The sequence below is a fragment of the Chlamydotis macqueenii genome, chromosome 7 (assembly GCF_036417535.1).
Source record: "Chlamydotis macqueenii isolate bChlMac1 chromosome 7, bChlMac1.mat, whole genome shotgun sequence".
In the NCBI taxonomy this organism is placed as follows: Eukaryota; Metazoa; Chordata; class Aves; order Otidiformes; family Otididae; genus Chlamydotis; species Chlamydotis macqueenii.
Genome location: NC_141562.1, coordinates 12,624,638 through 12,646,256, shown reverse-complemented (window position 1 = coordinate 12,646,256; position 21,619 = coordinate 12,624,638). Strand labels below are relative to the sequence as shown.

Here is a 21,619-nt window from a genome sequence, read left to right as displayed (position 1 = left end):
ACAGTAAAAATCCAATTTTGTACTGGAATCTCATGGCCTTTGTCTTTGTAAATTACTTTTGAGTACATAAAATGTATCCAGATAGTATATCCTAATGCAATAAGTTACAGTAAGTTACAACTTAAAAAAGCATTCCAGATGTAAACTTACCTGTATTTTTTGAAGATTTGTCTGTTCCATGTGCCTAGTGAGTCAGTGAGAGCTGGCTTTAGATGGTGAGGCTATCCAAAAGCTAGTGGTGGAATTAATATCCAAATCTTGTCTTGATAATCCTCAGATTTCTTTACTATTATTTCTGCTCTGCATACTTACTGCCCTACCTACAAGGACAGCAGCATCAAAAAGATTGTGGTTTTTTGCTTTTTTTTTTTTTCCTAGCTGTAGGAGTCTTGACTTGACTGAGTTTTTACATGGATACATTGGAACAAAATGCTAAGTGGAAAGAGGTCCTTTGGCAACAGACATGTCAGGATATAGGAGCTTAAAGGCCTTTTGTTTTCTTTTCTGTTCCGGTCAATATCTTTTACATATATTGGAAAAATATTTTTTTTTTCAGTAGGAAGCTCAGTGAGCTTGGTAATTTAGTTGCATTGCATGTATTGTTACGATTGGTACATTTCTTGTAGTGTTCTGTGATTAAAATGAACAATTGCCATGTGTAGGTTTATAACATGGAAAATAACCTCTTACGTGAAGTAATGGCCCAATGATCAGTTACAAGCTTACATGAAACCTAATTTAAGAGAGGTAATTTGTAGCAGAATGTTACACTTCTTTAATAATTCCAGAAAGGAGTCTGAGAACTATTAATTTAAATAGAGAATATTGAACTTCGGACCCATTTATAGTTCTTCTTGCTCTATTAATCTATTATCAGGTGGCATAATCAGTAATCTCATTCATACAATTACCATGAAGGCTACTATTTTGCTAATCAAACTGTATCATTGGGTTTTCCAACAAGGTAGAAAATATTTGGGTAATTTTGCAACAATGAAAACACGTGATGTAGACTATTTTGTGAGTACGAACATAATTAAATTAATGTTTTTTTTGTAAAGTGAAATAGCCTTCTCCCCTGGAGTCTGAGGCTCAAAAGAGAATACCCAGGAGACATTAGGTTTAGTCTAAGAGTAATTTTTCATGTGTGGAATCATTTTAGTGGTTTGTTCATCAAAGAACATGAATATTTGTTTGGCTTTCAACAGAACTAGTACATATTTTAATTTTTTAATGTATCTGGACTTACACAAACATACACTCACACATACAAACGTGCATATTTAGGTAGTGGTGTGTTAAAATTGTGCCTAAAATCAAGTAAGAATTTTCTGTGTAATAGATAAATTGCAGCTGCAGTAGGTTTCAGAGACATAATCCTGCAAATAATGCAGGAATACAGTGTGTACAGGTTTATGTTATAAAATACTAATGGACAATAATTACAGTAGACTTCAATAAATAGTACAGATACTGATGTAGTGTTTTGTTTTGCAGCTCCGTAAAGCCATTATAGATCACATCTCAGACTCCTTCTTAGATACCACTGTTCCACTTCTAGTCCTCATTGAAGCTGCTAAAAATGGAAGAGATAAAGAAATAAAGGAATATGCTGCTATATTTCGAGAACATACCAGCAGGCTTGTGGAGGTATGTTTGATGGAGTTGCACTTTTTTTTTTTTTTAATATATGGTAGAAGTGACTTGCCACTGTACGTTTCCTTTGCTGGCACATATTATAAAACAACTAAGCCTGACATTTCAGGGAAGAATACAGAAATGGCCTAAGGTAATAGTAAGCATACTCTATTTTTTGTATAATGGTAGGCAGTAAGATAATGGGTTTTGTGGTATTGGCATTTATATCGTATTTCATTGCATAGAAATTACGTGGTGGAGAATTCTAATTTGAGAAATTAGTGTCACAAAGATGTTCAGTGGGAATATGATCAAATCTGTGATTCTAAGGAGAATTAGCTCAGAGTGTTCAGAATACTACTGCCCAGACTACATGAGACACTGTATTTGTGTTAGTTGTTTGCCAGCTTTCTCACTTTGAAAGTTTATAGCCTGTGTTGTACGCTGAAGAGCAAATGGTGCTCTGATACGGAGTTGAGAGCCATGAACCCTCTAGCAGACTGAAAGCATGTTGGCATATAAGCTGAATAAATTCACATGCTTACATTGTATACTCAGGAGTCACTTCTAAAGGATGTATTTCTTTGTTACGTACAAATGAGAAATTTGCAAATAGAATTGCAGGGAGATTTTAGTTTGGACAATCAGTCCTGCAAACATGACTAAATATTCACTGACTTAAACTCATTCAAGCTGGAGCTTGAAACACTTCTGGGATACTGAAGTAATGGATTTTGCAGGAATATTATCTCAAGTGCGTTTAAAGAATGTGTTGCTAATTTTTGTGGATTTTTTAAAGCTTTTAGTGCTTTTGTGTGCAGTAATGCAAAAATTGGAAAAATCAATTAATTCACTCATGGTTTAATATTTACTTAGGAAAACTGTTTGGCTCAGAATTAGTTCATTAATCTTCAGTGATCTGCAGATAATGAAAGACAAATAGGTAAACAGCTAAAGTAAAGGTAGAATATTGCATTTATGTTTCTCTTCATGGCTGTGTAGTTACAGAATAAGACTAGATATTATTCTCTTGACCATGCTGCAAAATCAAATGAAAGCTGAAACACAAACTCGAAGTTTCAAAAGTTTTTCAAATTGTCAGTGTATATACTGCAGAAATACACATGTACTGCAGAAACTCAGAAGTGGCTAATATTTATGGAGCTTAGGTTCCAACTGAGCATGGTGCCATGAGTAATGGATATTCCATAGAAATCAGATATAACTAAAAGTGCTACCGAAGTCAGGGAGCCTTATCCTCCAAGAAGGACAGGACAGATAGAAAGGAGATGAGCGGGCTTTGAATCCTTGCTACTTCTATTATCCATTTATTTATCAGATAATTTACTTTATACCAAGGGTGAAACTTCTAATCTATAAACATCACCGGTCTCCTCTGTCATATCCTCCTTCAGTTGTCTGGTTTCCAAGTTGAGTATTTCTGGTCTTTTGACCAGACTTCTGGTCTTTTTTCCTGTTTGGAAGCCATAGAAGGATCACCTTGCTACCTTCTCTGTACCTTTTCCAGCACCTTCCAACTCATTAACTGGCAGGTCAGGACTGGGTATGCTATTCAAGATATTGAAGTGCTTTTATGGTATTCTCTGTTTCCACATCTGTTTAATTCCTAACAGTGTTTCTTCTCACAAGGGGTAATGGTTTTAAAATAGAAGGAGGTATAGTCAGACTAGACATGAGGAAAAAATTTTTTACAGTGAGGGTGGTGAAACACTGGCCCAGGTTGCCCAGAAAGGTGGTGGAGGCCCCATCCCTGGAAACATTCAAGTCCAGGTTGGATGGGGCTCTGAGCAACCTGGTCTGGTTGGAGATGTCCCTGCTCCTTGCAGGAGGGTTGGACTGGATGGGCTTTAATGGTCCATTCCAACCCAAACCATTCTGTGATTGATAAACACTAAAATGCAGCTTTCACAGAAAGTTTGTATGATAATTCCAAAATCTTATTCCTGATTAGTACTAGTCTGCTCAGGTCCATCATATATATGTATATACTGGATTATTTTTTCTTCTCCAAAATGACTCACTTCACATCTTTCTAGGTTGAATTTCATCCTCTCTGTTAACATCTAGTCATCTAGTACCCTGATGTCCCTTTGGAAGTCTTCATAATTAATTCTTTTATTTACTACTCCAAATAACTTGGTAAAAGATCCATGAAAAAAATCAATAAAAGGTTAATGTAAACACTGTGACCACAAGGAAATTTCTAGCTCATGGCTTTCTTCCAGTTTCCTGCTGATTTGTTCCTGAAGTTGAAAAAAATTATGCTAATCTATCTGTATCAGCTGAGAATTACCGGTTACTCAGCCACCTCAATTGTTATCACAACTCTAGATTTCATCCTCATCCTATTCTTAGAGGAGCAGTAGAATCTACATGCCTGGATCTCAGAACTGCACACACAGTACAATTGGTAGTCTAGCTCTTTCTTGGCAACCTCAGAGAGGGCATTCTTCCGTTGCTTCCGTGTATGGGAACAGGTCTCTATTTCTGCTTGACTTCAACATCACTCTTCTAAAATATATTTATGGTCTAAGAAAGCTTTATGATTTTATTTTCATCATATAAAGTTAACTTTTTGCACTTGAAGGTAGGTGCTGTGGAATAAGCTGTATGTACTGTCTGCTGAAACTTAATTCTCTCCAAACTGAGGAAGCAGTATTTTTTTTTTTAAATGTAGCTTTTCCGTAATCCAGTCAAGAATTGAACTTCAGTAAGTCTCCTCTTTAAAAAATAGTGTCGCAACTCTATTATTTTAAACACACTGTTCCAGCTGAACGTGTTCCACACACCTAGGAGGCTTCAGAACAACATTTTTGTGCTCGGGTGATGATGTTAGTGTTGCACCAGTGATGAATTTGATAATATCAGATAAAAAATGGAGACAGGACAACATACTGTAATAAAGAGATGATATTGTATTCTCAAAATCGTCAGTGAGCCATAATCTGAATCAGCATAGTTTTACTACCTACTCTAGTACGTCCTTCATAAATGGTGACATACACTTTGTTATTCTATGACTCTGTCAGTTCTAAATGATGATGATGTTGCCGTATTGATAAAACCATCAGTGTTTCATTTTCCTTCCATGATACTTCATTTGATTGCAAAAATTTGCAAAATAAATTTCTGAATCCGGTCCACAAAGATCTGTCTATTTGTGTAGTAAGATCTCCAGTCACATAAAAATTGATTTTAGCATTGCAGCCAGCAAGTCCAATGGTGATAGATAATCATGGAATGATTTTGATGTGACAGGATTAGGGTGTAAATCCATTTTTAAGTAAAACAAACCATTGATATTTATGTTATTTCCAGCTTAAGTATTTACGTGTCCACTGAAACTAAAACGTGCACTAAGAATATTGCCTCTCCTTTCTACCCTCTGTACTCACCAGTATCACTTTACTTGTTATTTTGCTTGCTTTGTATTTTTTTGAGGTTGAAAAAGTCAGGTGTATATTTTGAGATTTGATTGTGTTGGTCTTTTTTCAATCTAAAACCTTATTTACCCTGTTTACTCTTAACCCAAGAGAAAGATTTCCCAAAGATTTATCTTGCTATATGAAGTACCTGTCTCTCCTTTCACTAAATTACTAGTTTAGTCTGGATGTCTAATTTCTAAATAGCTGAAGTGAGGTGAGATGAATTGTACCTTGAGAGATGAGTTTTGGTCTGTTTTGAGACATACATTATAATTGCATTTTCTTATGCTCCATATAACAGTTTTTAATCAGGTGTATCCTGTTTTTTTAATCAGGTGTAATCCTACTTTTCAGTGCATTTTTTTGCATCTGTTTTTGAAAGATCAAGGATGTTTGAATAGTTATGATACAGTTTTGTATATAAATACAATAGACTGAGTCGGACATTATAAAAACAAAGGTGGTTCTTCTCACAAAGGTTTCTCCAACAATGAATTCAATATGGAAATTAGAAGTACTGCTTGAAATATCAAGAGAGATCTTCTGTGGTTTCTATTTTGATCTGAAAATGAAAACTTCTCAAATAGGAACAATAGGTCTTGTGAAAGAACATACTTTTTTCCTCTTTGAATATGAAATGTTAATTGAGCTAAGCTAAATTGCCCGCTACACTGACTCACTGCTTATATTGTAATTTAAGAAGCAAACAGTATCCTCATAGGCCAGTGACCTTTGTAAATCAGCTTGAGGGTTAATATCTCTTACAAATATCTCTTTTCTGAATTAGCATTTGGAAGTTAGTCTTTCTTTTAAAAATTAATTTAAGACATAACAATATAATACAGTTCAGAAGTATGTCTGTAATTCAGTGAAGTACAAAACCTCAGTCAAATGAAAAGACTGAACACCACACCAGATCTGGGGCAATGATGTTTCCAAAGGTAGTAGCAACTACAGGTAACATCTTCTTCCTTGTTTTCTCTCTCCTGAGTTTATTAACTGCTCTGTGCTCTTACCCTAGAAGTTTTAGCTTCTGTTAAAAAATGCACATGCTTAGGATCTTAGCCGCTCTTACTGGGAATATTAGCTGGTGCTTTGTGGACAGTGCTAGTATTCCAAAAGCTCAAACAGTGGAAAAGTGTTTGAGATACCTCAGTTTAGCATCTTTGCGCTATTGTAACTACACAATTGCACAAAACAGGATATCTTAGTTGTGAACAGTATCTTCAAATATATGGAGCAAGTTAAATAGTCTGAGTAAAAAGAAAAAAACAAACACTAAAATGCCCACTTTGGCTATTACGTTGAACACTTCCCACGTATGAAATGGATGCTCAGCAGCTGAAGTATTTTCATCAGTACCAAAGGTCCCATTAAACATTCTTCAAATGGAGGTTATTCTAGGCTACAGTGCCTTATAGTGCTTATATACTGCATCAAATGCTCATAAGTCTGTGTATTGATTTTGTGACATTGAAAAACTAGGATATATAATAGAATGAAAAAAAAAACCAACCAGATTTGGGTTGAGATTCTGTCTGTACTCTATATCTTTGTCTGTGAGCCTTGGCTAAAATAGATTCCCAAAAAATATGTTTCTGGTGGGAAATGCTTGTTATTAATTGGAATTCCTTATTATAATGCAGTAATTTTGATAAAAATATTTCAGATAAACTGTTTCGAAATTTCACGCATTTAGGTTTTCCTTTGAAATGCCTTTTTGTTTAAAAGATTACAATTAAATTGCAAATCTAATTGAAATATTTGATTATATGGAAACAAACAGTCTTGTCTTCTAGGAAATTTCAAAATTAGCTCTGATCTGAATATAAACACTATTTAAAATAATGACAAAATAATAACAAAAAGGTGACTTCTTGTATTGTGTAGTCCATTGTAAGACATCCCTGTTTTTAGTGAATATAGCATTCTGGCTTGTGGCTCAGTTCTAGCAAAGACCAAAACAAACTCTGATATGGGGAGAACAAGTATGCAAAAGACAGGTAAAAAGGAAGACTGAAATGTCAGATGTACACAAGGAAAAGAGCAGGTCCTCTGTAAGTAGAAATTTCTTGTTTGGGACAGCTGACAGGCTGTTCTCCTGAGCTGATCTATCAAGGACAGGTAATGCTTTCGGATAGGCTGGGTGAACTTGAGATTAGAAAAGGAATTTGATGGGAGCAGGGAAGAATCCTCTGATTATCTTTTCCTTTGGCACAGATGCAAATCTCCCACTGCAGTGTTTAAAGGTCAGCTGTACCAAGCAAAGGCTGAGAGATTTAATAGGAGAAGTAGAGACGATGGTGAAGTGAACTTTGTGTTCTTCATCTCTTCTCTGAGTACACGAATATATCATATTCTCTGTAGTTTGACCTAATAACGCTGACTTCAGATCTACTACTCTGATACATAAACTTGAGGGTTTCGCCTATTGCTTAATTCTTGCCCTTGTTTTTTTTCAGTTTTGACTATGTTCCAACATGACAGTGCTGACTTCAAGGAATTAGGATTTCTAAGGTTGAATCTGTTACAAACAATGGACAGTAACAGACAGCACATATTTAAGTGCGTCAGTGTTGTAATGTGTTGATATAGAACAGTAAAGGCATGCAGGAAATACAAAGTGGTGTTAAAAACCAAGTTTGCCAGTTAATATAAAGACTTGAGTGCTGGAAATCCAGCACATCTACTGAAGGTGAGTTCTCCTTAAGAAATAATTATTTTAAAATGAAGTTAAAAGATGTAAAGGAGAGAGAATCTTGATTTATAAAAATATAGAGAGAGAAATAAATTGTTTTGTCACTTTCTAGTTGAAAAAGATGCAATACGCATAGGAGCAAACTATACAAATACTAACAGAATCTTAATTTAATTTCATGAAAAAAAAATAAGATATTGAATAAAATATCTCGCTGGCTCTTGTTACTTCGGCTACTTCTAAAACTAGCTTTTAAAAATATTAGACTGGTGTCCTGAATGTGTTGGGAGAACTTTGCTTCACAACTTCTAATTTGGGTCCAGACGCTCCTTGGTTAATGTAGGGCTCCTGGCCCCTTCACTGGGGAGGTTGTCTCTGTCTCTGGATAGCAGAGCACAACAATAAGGATAAGAGAAATTTATTTAAACCACGTTCACTGGAGAGTTCATAGCTTTTTGCCACTCTAACATGATCAAACTATTGTGTGTGGAATGACAGCACTCTGGGATTGGCACCTTTATTATTTTACATTTAAGTATAAATAATTTTTTAGTTTGTTGGGTTACAGCCTTTATGATTTACCTAAGAGCTGGGCCCAGAAAATGTGTTTGAACTAATGTGAGCCACACTCATGGAATTGCTCATCCTTCACAGAAATTAAGTTCTTCAAAGGCAGCGTTTATTTCATTTGTGTTTCAGTAGCACTCTAGAGACTCCAAGAAATATCTGGGTCCCTAGATTTGGGAAAACAGATGAGACACAAAAACTGTAGGAGACAGAAAGGGAGAATGAATCTATCATGTGGATCAATGATGGAGCCTGGAATAAAACAGAGGTAAGTGAATTTAGCTAACTCAAAATCAGTCACCATTAAACTCAGTTAAGAATGTCCATGTAAGAGTTTATCTGAATTAACTCCTCCTATTTAGAAAACCATTAATTGGTGCAATTTATATAAAGGAATTGAGGTTGAGGTATATATAGATATAAAAATAATTTTTCATTCAATGCTATTACAATTACAATGCCACTTTGGCAAACAATAGGGAAGAACTTGCATAGAGTACAAATTAAATGTTTTCAGGGTTAAACATATTAATAAAACTGTTTGCCAGTGGAAATAATAGTAAGTATTTCGTGATGAAAATCTATATTGACAATAACTTAATAAGCATGCTACAAGAAAACTCTTCCGTTTTCTCAAGCAAAATGCAGGGCCACTGGCTCTTGAACTAAAGCTTTCTACATCTGCCTCTTGTGAAAAACACCTCTGCCAAAAGTCAGTTTCAACAGGGAATCTGCAACTTAATTGTGATAAGTTGCTTTTCATTTTCTATACAAACAGTAAATACTTTTCTTCAAATACAGTGGGAAAATTCTCACTACTTCAATCTGTTTTACTGACATATATGTAAAAGGTGATAGCTCTTATTTGCCACTCTGTCTGATTCTGTATGTAATTTGCTACATCTTTGTATGTCAAATTCTAAATAGACTGATCCAGAAAATTGGATTTTGAGAGCAACTCACCATAGCTCTGAAAGATGCAGGCAAAAAAAAACCCTAAAAAAATCATCTCACTTTTGTGCTTTCTTGAGTCTAGTCTACAACCACCAACCTTCAAGCAGCCTGTGGTGGCTATTATTGTAACCTCCGAACGTCCAGTGCATAAGAACCACATTCCTTCACGACTTTTTTTTTTTTTTTTTACTCAGAGCTAAGGATCATGGGAAGAAAACTACTTGAATTCTGAAAACCAACAAAACCTCCCACATTTGCCATCCAAAGTAATACTTACATATTTTCCTGGCAGATAGCAACTTAATCTCAAATGGAATTTAGCAATCCATTGATGAGTTTTGCTTTACACACTAAAGTACTGCATATAGAAAGTACTGTCAGCTGAAAGATTTTAATTTCTTTCTACCAGCTTCAAAGACAAAAGGGAACTGAGTATTCTCAGCACTGCACCTGTTTCTATAGGTCTTCATCCCTGACTGGTAAACACTGAATAAAAATAACGTTTTAATGGTTCATTACTAGTTCTTTAGTATCGATTTTACTGACCTATTGAAAAACAAAAACTACTTCTGTCAGTGGCAAATCTCCACAACAACTGCATGTGTAGAGTTCAAACTGACAGATTGCTGGAACGTTTTTATTAACTTTCAGGATATCAGAAGAGAGCAGAATGTTGTATCATTTTTCTTAGGAGCATAATCAGAAGAAAAGAAACATGAATCCTGTTACGTATAAGTTTTTAGTTTCAGAGAATTCCATGCTTAGGAATTTCATCTCCAGACACAAGATACAAGTCTAGGGCTTGTCATTTTTTGCTGGTACTTCTGTTGTTACAGTTCTTCTTTACCCCATAATATACTTTCAGTTGTATTATCATATAATTACCTCTGGGTCAAAAGAGCAATTAAAGACCCTAAGTTGAAGAGTATATCATCATCCCTAGTTTTGCATTACAGTTTAACTTCTATTGGTCTTGTACATTACCATACACAGCAGCCGTCAGTAGGATGCAGGATCCTGTTGTACAGTGTGATCCATGGACACAGAACTTAAGTGTGGTTTTCTGCTTGAAAGAGCATATATCCGAGTATAAACATGAAGCTGTTAGCATCTAAAGATATACTTTATATATTAGTCAGCATTTTGGGAATCAAATGTACCTGTCAGCAGACTAGGAGGATATTTTTTGTAAATAAGATGAGTGCTTTTAAGCATGATCAGTATTTAAGAATGGAAAGTGGATTTTCATTTCATTACCACACGAATTTCTAGAGTCAATCTATCCTTGACAAATTAACTCTCCTCTCTTATCACACACATTTCTAATTTGTTTTACTATTATTTAGCTAGTTAACACAATGCTTTGTTTTGGAGAGGAAGGACACCTTCACTTTGCTAATTTCTATGCATCCTCAGTTTGTGTGATTCAGAATTCCCATTCAGCACTCCCCTGTTTTTTTTCTGACTTTTTCACTTTCAAGAGAGACCAATGTGCAGCCTGCCTGTTCAGGCAGGGTTTAGTTAACACGATATCCATGAGATGTGGGCAGTGGAGGTCCCTTTCTTTTAGGTTATTTATTGCTGCAGCTCAGTTAAAACCAAAGATCCAACTATTGACTTAGCTAATTTTAGCAAATCTGTGATTAGATAGGTCTGTTACAAGCCAATACCAATTGTAACTACAAAACCAAAACGTACACATCCTCATTTTACTTACAGATAATTTTTTTTCTGCAACTTTTTAAAAAATTCAAACTTTTAATGTCTGAAACACAAATTTAGTGCCAGTAAGACTAAGAGTTAGGGCTAAACCCCTGCTTTCCCATTTCAGCTAGAATTAAATTCTGTACTGAAGTCTTCGAGAGTCCTTCAGCAAACTAACCTGTTTGTCAAGATATGATAGCTGTCAATAAACAGCATAGACACCATTACTGGTTACAGCCTACAAACCCTCTGTTGTCAGGTGTTGCTGGGTTTGGTTGTTTGCAGATAGCAAAAAAAAGGGAAGCATAAAGATGGAAGCATACTGCTTTAAGTCAAGCAGGTGATTCTAAGCCTATGTAAATTTTGAGACTTTGAACCTTGCTATTTTGGGCCTTGCAGAGTTCCAGCACTTTGCAGCAAGTCCTGAATTCATAATATGAGAATTTTTGCACCTTTATCTAATTAATCAAATAAGGCCCAACTTTCCTATTACTGATTGAGCTTCGGGTGATAAATGGTGACATTTTCATTAATCCTCATAATCACAGCCTTTATTGCATAAGTGTGAAGCAAGGGAACAAAAGATAAGCAACCCAAAGATTTAGCAGGCTTTCTATGTCTGAGGGGCATGTTTCAACAGCCAGAAATGTCAGTCACCTAGTACAGCAAGTCATGTGAGCTCCAACAGGGAAATTGTCTTGGTTCAACTCCTCATCATAGCACACTCGGTTAATGTTTTTGCTGGTAGTATAAAGACAGCTGACACAAGTGCAGTGGCAGTGACATTATTCTTATATTACTGCAGAAACCACATTTAGAAGTTCCTCAGAATATTAGAAGTTGTGATAACTGGATTCCATCTTACATCACCGAAAGTCTCATAGTTTTAACAGTACAGATCTGTAGTGAGCCAGTCACCTACAACAGAATAATTCTGAAGGTTCTAAAAAAGGCACCCGTCATCAAAATGTTAACATCAGTTTACTAAAGCTTGTGCTTCTTAAATACCGAACATCTCTGTGAGTGTGTGTACTTGTTAGGGTTTGTTGGTTTCAGGTTTTTTTTTTTTGCCTTGGAACATGGATGCTGTAATATCTAGTGAAGGAGGAGGTTTATTCCTGTCAGTGGAGGTGCTGAATATTCTTTGTTTTACGTGACCCTCTATGCAAATTGTCAGAAGTGCATCTATTAGAGGCTGTTATCCTTCTGTCAAAGGATGTGGCCCCTACTAAGTCAAATTGGCCAATGGGATCTCAAGTTCTTGAGGACAGAGAAACATACCTATATTTGTAACATATGTGTGTGTATGCATAGAGAATAGATTTCCATTAATTTCACCTGTTTTGGAAACCAGATTTCTAGCCTAAAGCATGAAGTTTTGTTTTAAGTCGTTATTCCACAGGCTAAGGTAACTCAACACACATGGGGCACATGGATGACAGGGAGGTGAATAGAGACAGCCAACGTGGCTTCACAAAGGGCAAAGACCTTGACAGGCTTCAGGAGTTGAGCCTCTGTGAACCTCATGAAGTTCCACAAGGCAAAGGACAAGGTCCTATAGCTGGGTTAAGGCAATTACCAGTACTAGAGTACTAGTACAGACTGGAGGATGAATTAATTGAGAACAGTCCCATGGAAAAGGACTTGGGGATACCGGTAGGTGAAAAATTAGATATGAGCCTGCAATGTGTGCTTGCAGCCCAGAAAGTCAGCCATATGCTTGGCTGTATAAAAAGAAGCATGGCCAGCAGGTCGAGGGAGGTGATCCTGCTTCTCTACTCTGCCCTGGTGAGACCCCACCTGCAGTACTGCATCCAGCTCTGGAGCTCCCAACATACGAAGGATGTGGATCTGTTGGAGAAGGTCCAGAAGAGGGCCATGAAGATGATCAGAGGGTTGGAGCACCTCTCCTATGAGGACAGGCTGAGAGAGTTGGGGCTGTTCAGCCCGGAGAAGAGGAGGCTCCAGGGAGACCTTATAGTGGCCTTTCAGTACTTAAAGGAGCCTTATAAGAAAGATGGGGAGAAACTCTTTAGCAGGCCCTGTTGTGATAGGATGAGGGGTAATGGTTTTAAAATAGAGGGAGGTAGATAAAGACTGGTCATAAGGAAAAACGTTCTTTAACAGTGATGGTGGTAGAACACTGGCACAGGTTGCCCAGAGAGGTGGGAGATGCCCCATCCCTGGAAACGTTCAAGGCCAGGTCGGGCGGGGCTCTGAGCAACCTGATTTGATTGAAGATCATCCCTGCCTATGGCAAGGGGGTTGGAACTAGGTGATCCCTTCCAACCCAAAGCATTCTATGATTTTAAGAGTATTTTCTAGATGAACAGGCAGCATGCTTGTTTGCTTAATTTAATCACTTCTCTAGGAATCTTTCTGGGTTTTTTACCACTGTCAAATGGCTTTTGAACTAGTATTTTTTCCTGTTTTGCTTTTTGCAAGACTGTACAGGAGTTCTTGAATACATTGAAATAACTGAGGAATGTTCCTGTTCTGAAATGTAGTTTGTGCACAATACTTGGACAGGCTAGCTAACATCCTGTATCTGAGACAAGATACAAAAAGTAGGACAAATCCTTTCATAATATAGACTTAACAGCATAAATAAAATTAAAAGAATAGTGGCTGAACTCCCCTTAAAAAAAAAACAACCAAAGGAAAAAAAAAAAAAAAAGGAAGTAAAAACTAACAAGGAAATGATCAAGAAGACCTACTATGGGAAGTCATGGACTAGAATTTCTGATCACAAGGAAGGCAAATGATCTTTCTTTAACAAGGAAGTTGTGTGTTTTTGGTTTTGGCAGCTTGGCTGAGACAAAAGGCAGGTACTGTTAGGTATTTCCCTTTGGTGTAAATCATCCTCTGCAGAAGCTCTCTAAAATAAAATGAACACCACACGCAAGTAATATGCAATAACGCAACGTAGTTACTTCCAAAGAGATCACATTGCTTACATCTTAACATCATTATATTAAATTGCTTTTTAATAACTGTTCGCCTAGTATTAAAAATGCTGAGTTCATGACAAATTTCTAAAACTTTATTTTTTTCTGAAAAACACAGGCTGGTCTTGCTAGACAGCAGGAGTCTCCTTGCTAGACTCAGTAGGACAGAATTAAAGTATTTAGGCATGTTTTCTCTTAATGAACTGTCCTCAGTCACAAGACTATTAGCTCTCTTTTGCCCAACCAGTCCCGTAAAGGGTCAGACAGACCGTAGTAGCCATATCTCATGTACTCCTGTGATGGGAAGTTCAGATCACCATTCTGAGTTTTAGCTTCATGAACATTGTACCCTGTCAGTCCAGACTTCCCTGCACAGAGACTTGTTTCCTCTGCAACACATTAGTTACCTCTGTATCTCGATTAACAGTGAAGTCAGTTGCCTTTATTCAAGGCCAGTGTACTGTAAAGGAGATGCAGTCTCCATAGGAGTTTTGTCAGTGAATTTAGTAGGATCACAATCCAAGACTTTGAATTCTAACCACATGCTTAAGGGTGAGCCCACAGGATGCCTCAGACGGCATTGCAATCTGCAGTTCGGAAATCTGGATGTTCTTATATGTAAGTTTTGGGTGCAAGGTTTATAAACTGTTTTAGTGTTTTCCTTTGTGTTCATTTTTACCTTTCCTAGACCAGAGATCACATTGCAAAAATGAGTCAAGTATTGCTTATAAAATGTTTTGCGAACCTTTAAACTCAATTAACGTGAATTAAAGACCTTCCACTGACACAGAAACAATTTATGTTAGCACAGCATTTATTCCATATAAACTGCAGCGGCCAGGAGAGCACCCCCAGCTCCCTGCAGCTGGGATTCGCTGTTCATAGATGGCTTTCACAGCAGCTGCAGGAACGTCGCTCATGACGCCATTCACAAAGAGAAGAAAAACTAATAAACCTGAGAAAAATTACTTAGATTGTTCGTTTATGGGATAAAGGGAGGGTAAAAATGAATGAAAGCATTAATTATATTCTTACAAGATATTTGAAATATAGCCTATAGTGAATGCCTAAGAATATCCTGTAATGCAGTAATGACATTGTCATGAGTGAGAATATACTACGTGCCTGAGGCACAGATGAGATTTTTACCGCTGGAGCAGTGTAACATTTATTTTGCTTTACAGACAACTTTGTTATGTGGTACATATACACATGCATGTACTTCATTGAGTGATGAATTATGGATTGTTTTATAGCCACTGCAAATACAGTTGGCTTCAGTATTTCATAAAAAGCTTCCTAAGCACCTTCAGAGTTTTAAATTTCAATTTAAAAGTTCTATTTACTTCAGTATTGGAAAGTTTTCTGAATAGAGTTAGCATGCACCCAGACCTCAGGCCTGTCCTGTGTGGCTGGTTAATGTTCGTTAGGAAGAAAACAAAAGCACTGGCAGCAGGAAATGGGAGTGCTTAAGGTCTCTTTTCAAGAAGCTAATCTTTCAGTGAAAAGGCGCCATTAAGGTTTCCAGGCACGGGACGCGGTGTACAACCAGCCGGGGAACGGCCGCTGCCAACAAGGCGGCGCGGGGGCCGCCTCGCGGCCGCCCTTTCCCGCCTTTGCCCTCAGGCGGCGGCACGCGCCTGGAGGCTTCTGGAAGGTTCCGCGGCCGCCGCGCGCTTGTTGGGGAGCGCGCGGTGGCGGCGGGAACGGGCGGGTTCGTTTCAACGTTTCTTTGTTCGGCTTCCAACGCCCGCTGCCAAACACACGGTTTTGTCTTCTGGAAGGAGAATTCCGCCGTTCCTGGACAAGGCTTTCCCGAGTGCCGAGCTGCCGGGGCAGAGGAGAAAACCACGGCCCTGAGCGGGCAGAGTAATTCCGGCTGCTAAAAACCTAGTAATAGCTGTGTTTTTAATTTCTTATCAAGTCGTTCACGATAAGAGGCGGTGTTTTCCTTTTGTGAGCAGCAAGCTCAGTGGCCTTGTTTTAAGACCTAATTTTCTGCAGCATAAGATACAAAATATCGACCTGTAAGGCAACGATAGAAAACAATATATTAAGAAGTATCTCTTTTCCTAGGTTGCCAAATTTTCAGTTTCAGTTCTTTGAGTCAGAATGTTTGGCTTTTTTGAGCTGGTGTAAGCCGTAATGAGCTTTTGGGAGCACCTGTGTGAGCAGCTGCTCACCAGTGAAAGTGAGGAATACACAGTGCAGTTTAGTATTTTGGTCAGTATTGGACTTAATTATGCATTACCCTTGAAGCTGTTTGGTGATGGAGTGGTAAAGTAGTTCTTCTTTGGATGTTATTTTTTTTAAGTCCTGTTTAGTGGAAACAACAAGAATAGATTGAAGGTCTTTATAATAATAGTGAAAACAGTAAGGTACATTGTATCTTGTGTAACCCTGAAATGAATGCATTTTATGTTTATGGTAGATAAAAATATGTGCATCTGTGTTCTGTGATGGTTTCCTGTCTTGAATGATGTTCTATAAAAGGGTGTACCATACATTCTGATAATTATTAAGATAGTTGTCTCTATTAGGGTTCCTCTGAGCTACTCTCCTTTATTTTAATTCCAGGAAACAGCAGTTGTCAACATTTCAACTGTTGGAAGGCTTGGGGGGAAAAAGAAAATGAGTAATCCAATTAGTTGTAAAGTGTAGACCAAAAAGTTTTTCTGAAATTTTTTTTTAACATACAAACATGAGGGTTGCACACCATTTAGCACTGGATTCGTGCTATCCTGTTGCAAAGGTTGGAGGGAGACAGTTGGGTTGGAGAAAGATTCCAACAGTACTGAAAGAGAGACTTAATTTGTGACAAGTTGTGAAGTGGGACTTTTTTTCTTCTGAAAAACTAGTATTTGAAAAGAATAATTGAAACACATCTGATGTGTTTATTTCTATGAGGTAGGAGGGGTTAGTGGCTGTGCACCACGTAAGGTGCCTTGTGTTAAGAAATACTGTCTTCATTGATGCTATGGTGTCCCAGTGGTGCGCGAATCAGACTCTACAACTCGGAGAGTTATAAAGCAGGTGTGTTTATTCGGCGCCTGGTGTGTGTGGGGGATCGCTCCTCCAAAAGCACGCACACTGACAGCACATTTTACCAAAAATTTACCCCGTGCAGGTATACATATTCATAGGATTGCACAATAGAGACATACATATGCGTAAGTGAGGCGGGGTTATTAAAAAACCAGTTGTGTTAGCATTTCAGATCTGTCTCTGGTGGTCGTTCACTTCTTCAGGGGTCTTACCTTCCTCTGGATGAACTTTAGTCATTCAGCCATGCTCTCCTTCCTCTTGGTGATTTCAGCAGTTTAACGACTTCTGACCAACATTGCAGCTCCTGTTATCATGTCCTTTGCTTGACATATTGGTCCTTGACAAATACCAGCCCCTGATAAGCTTAAGTGAGTTTCAAGGCGAACAGGATTGTTAGGCACTGTCTAGCAGAAAGTTAGTCTCCTAAATCAAGCAATATTTAGCAGACAGTTAATTCCGGGTATCACTCAGTGCCATGCACAGCGTGTTAACCAGCTGTGTCTTGGAAACCTCTGAGGATGGAGACTGCACAGCCTCTCTGGGCAGCCTGCTTCACTGCTGGGCTGTTCTCGTGGTAGAAAAAGGGTTTTTATGGGCAGGCTGAACCTCTCTCCTTCCAACTTAGGCCTATTACCTTTCATCCTCCCACCAAGCAGCAGTGTGTGGAGTCCAGCTTCTCGATGGGTTTTGCTGGGCGGATGTTAGATGCCCCAAACACCTCCTCTGTAGGCCGAACAAGCCCAGTTCCCTCAGCTTCTCCTTGTAGGATAAGTGTTCCAGCCACCAGCTGTCTTGATGGTCCTCTGCTGACCTCAGTGCAGTTAATCAAGTGTCTGCATTGTATTGGGTGGGGGCCAAAACTGGGTGCAGCATTCTGGGTGCTGTCTATAAAGAGTCAAGGAGAGGCAGATAGTCACCTCCCTCAATTTGCTCGCTCTGCTGTGGTTCCTACAGCCCAGGATGCTGCTGGTGTTCCTTGCTGCCAGGGCACACTGCTGGCTCCTGGTTGTTCCAGCCTTTTTTGAAAATGAGAACCGTTATGAATTTTTGAAGAGTCAAAATGCAGAGCGTGTGTTTGATTGCCTTTGGAGGTAGCCACTCCTACAGCAGTGATGTTTTAGACTACTTTTAATACATACACGTGTGGTAGAGAAAACAGCTCTATTCTCTTTTCATTTTCAAATGTTTGCAACTCATCATCGGGAAACTTTGTTATCTCAGGAGAAAATTACTTTTTAAAAATAAATTTGACATGCTGAATTCTGTAGTAAGTTTTAGACTATAAACACTTTTACTTTTTTTGGATGTGTCATGTGTAATTTGCAAGACAGTAATATGTCCTGTAGAGAGTAAAGTGCATGCTGTTAGTGGTGGATGTGTGAAAATTAACATCAAAGTTTATATGGCTGATGGGAACTACTTTATTTTTTGTAATACGGTGAATTGAATTTGTCTTGAGTAAGCGTATGCTTACACTCACTGATTTAAATAATAGGGGGTGTATGCATCTTGGAGGAAATAACACTGCATCTCCTGGGATTGGTTTCTGTCTCAGTTAACCATTCAGAGGCAAAGAGGTTTTGATTCTGACAACAGGAAGAGTCTTAAGATGTTGTGGCTAGGGGAGACAAAGATCACCTGAGTATGCTTGGGTATTTGTATGGCAAATTTGTATGTGTTATTTAGTCTAACAGAAAAATTCTTAAAACTAAGGTTATGGATATTGTTTTATAGAATATTTGGATAATGAGTAATAAGAAAATAAATTAGAACATATGGATACATATGTTTGGATCTCACCTTGGTTTTATAGAGGAAAAGGGCCTGAAATCTAGAGTATTCTAATGACAGTTTATTATGTATGTTTTATTTACCTCTTTGTTATTTAGGTGCAGGAGATAAAGGGTTACATGCAGGGAGGAAAGGGAAAAAGAAATGTCACGTAAAAGGAATGAGATAATGGAAAATTTTACACTGAAACACCTAGGAAGATACAAAAAGGTTTGTTTATGGTGGTGATGGGGAACAGGCAAAATATTGCCTCTCATAGCATTTTATTTAAGAACTGGAAAACTTACGGGATATTTGGAATTTGAGATGTTGCATTAGTTTGGAGAACTGGTTGATCCACCCCAGCCCTTACTGGCTTTCACTAGTGATAAAGGTTTATCAAATCCTGCTAATGTCAGGTCAATGTCAGACAGCAGAGCCCAGCTCACTGATCTGTTCAAAAGCACTTCTGTGGGTGTACTGCCCAGTTCCCTCAAAGACAGTATATTCTGGCAGTGGGTTTTGATCACTCTTCCTGGATGTTTTAAGGAATTGGCTAATTCTACGCATAACTGATGGCCTGTTTTCTGTTGCTGCATGGTTTACTACTGTGTTAATTGCCATGTTTGTTGTTAGGCTGAGATAAGGAAAATCAGAAGGTTGGTTACTGGTTCCGTGATTATAGAATTGGATAGTGAATTTCTCTGTTTGAAAACCATACTTTCTTCTGGCTTAATATAAAATATAACATGTCTGTCTACTGCTAAAATAAATTTTTATACTGGCATTTTTTCTGTCTGCGTAAAGAAAGAGGTAGGGACAAGGCAGTAAAACGGTTGGGTTTTAGTCAATTCCTTGCTTGTCGTGTTCTTTTCCGGTAGTTTTCTTTATATTTCTGTAATCCTGTGGTACTGTCAGAACTGTTACTAACATTTCAGCAAGCAGGAGAGATTTCATAAAGTAGTTTACATTTAGATCTTTCACTTGCTGTTTTGTTTGGGCCCATGGAAGGACCTTTCTTCTGAAAAGCCACTTTGTGGTTGTGTCAGTATATTAAGTCTAGTGCTGGTGCGGATGGTATGTTTTTTGGAAAACTGGTCACGCCTACAGACAGTTTCTGTTTAGTGTTGGGTTGCCAGAGCAGGTACGTAATGCAAATAGAGTATCTTTTCTTTGTTTGTAATCAGAGCTCTGCACACCAAGGTCTAGAGAGGGAATTCTTAACTTAGTTCTTCATCTGTCTTTACTATGAGCCAAAGCAGTGAGAGAAAGCTTAATGGGGCTCTGCATCAAGCCTGACACCTTTGTTGAAAAGGAAATTATTTCTGAAATGTTACTGTGCAGAATTCTCCCATACACATGTGTGATCTTTGCCTCAGAGTATTGTGTTAGCTTAATTTATTTTCCTTTTTATTTTTTTTTTGACTGAGTCCCTGTTTATTAAAAAAAAAAAATCTCCTAAATGAATTTGTATCAGATAAGGCTTGTCTGAGCATATGGAACGTGAAATAGACTAGTTGCAGTGAGTAGTTCTAAATTTGTGTTGGTTAAAAATCAGAGAACAATCTAGTCCATTGGTATTCAAATACCCTTTGTTAATTAATTATGAAAATAGAATCTTTAGTATGCTTGACAAATAACATTACAGGAACATTTAAAGTTACATAGTACTCTAGAAGTTTCTTCATGTTAGTGAGGTAGTTGGTTACAGTTGAACAGGGGCAGCGGTAAGCCTCCAGTGCACAAGGTAGAGCTAGTTTTGTTGAGTCAGTAGTGACTGTGGTGTTAATGGAGTACTATGTCATTTGGTTCTGCAGAAAATGGAAGAGATGAAGACATGCAAAATAAAGAGAAGTGCAAAAAGACCCAAAAGATGAGTGAAGAGACTTGCAGATCTGTAGTGCCCCACAGTAGTTAAATTTGCAAATTCAAGAACCTTTCTGGAAGTGTGGAAGGTAAAAAGCTAAAAGGGACAGGGAAAGCAACATAATATTTATTAAGTGTACTTTTGAGTATGATTTCTAATTTTACTCCTGCAAAAGTAAAAAGTAATAAAAATTGTAGTAATAGTGTGTAACTGTTGATCTGAAGTATCCTACAGCATTTTATAAACAATGCAAAAAGTAACATAAACTCTTGCAGCAGTTCATAAATAGCTCAGTATTACTATTTGACTTGATCTGGAAAGAAATTAAGTTTTATGGTAGAAAATGGGTTGGAAAACAAGCAACAGTGTGATATTACTTTATTGCCCACTGGAGATAAGTTTTCAGTCCACAGGAATATGTTTTTTCACTCTGAACAAATATTCTGGTCTGTGTAAGTTTTATTAAGCTAATAAAAATGCACATAGTAATCATAACTGCATATAAAAATGCAGCAATGACTAGGGGACATACATACATCAATGTAGCCTTTTCCTTAAAAAGTATAGAGTAATTATTTATTGTTGACCTTCCAAGGCATTTCTTGTATGAGCAGTCATTTTCTTCAAAAGACTTTTCAAGGCTTCATGAATAAAGCTAGTGGTAGAAGCTAAGAACACATAATAAACTTGTAGAAGATAGTTCAGATACTGCAAAATTAGAAGCAAAGAATGTGTATGGTTTTTTCATTTATAGTTGGAGGAGAGTAGACTAACAGTTAAAATCAATTTATATAGAGTATCTAATTTATATCAAAAGCTATGTTGACAGTTGTAATGCTGAAATTCAAAAGTTATTCCTCGATTAAGTATTCAGTTGCTTTCAAATCCTACAAATGAAGTATCTTCTGAATTATGATTACTCAGGATTAATCTCTACCTCAGTGGATTGCTTCCAACCCTAACCATTCTACGATTCTATGAT

General features: G+C 37.5%; 1 protein-coding gene across 1 annotated transcript in view; it reads left to right on the top strand.

Annotated features, from left to right (window-relative positions):
* Window positions 1-21,619, top strand: part of CTNNA3 (catenin alpha 3) — a 475,445-nt gene that overhangs the window by 282,028 nt on the left and 171,798 nt on the right. The window contains exon 8 of the mRNA XM_086752374.1: window positions 1,498-1,650. Within this exon, the coding sequence (XP_086608500.1) occupies window positions 1,498-1,650 (153 nt within the window). The remainder of the gene's footprint in view (window positions 1-1,497; window positions 1,651-21,619) is intronic.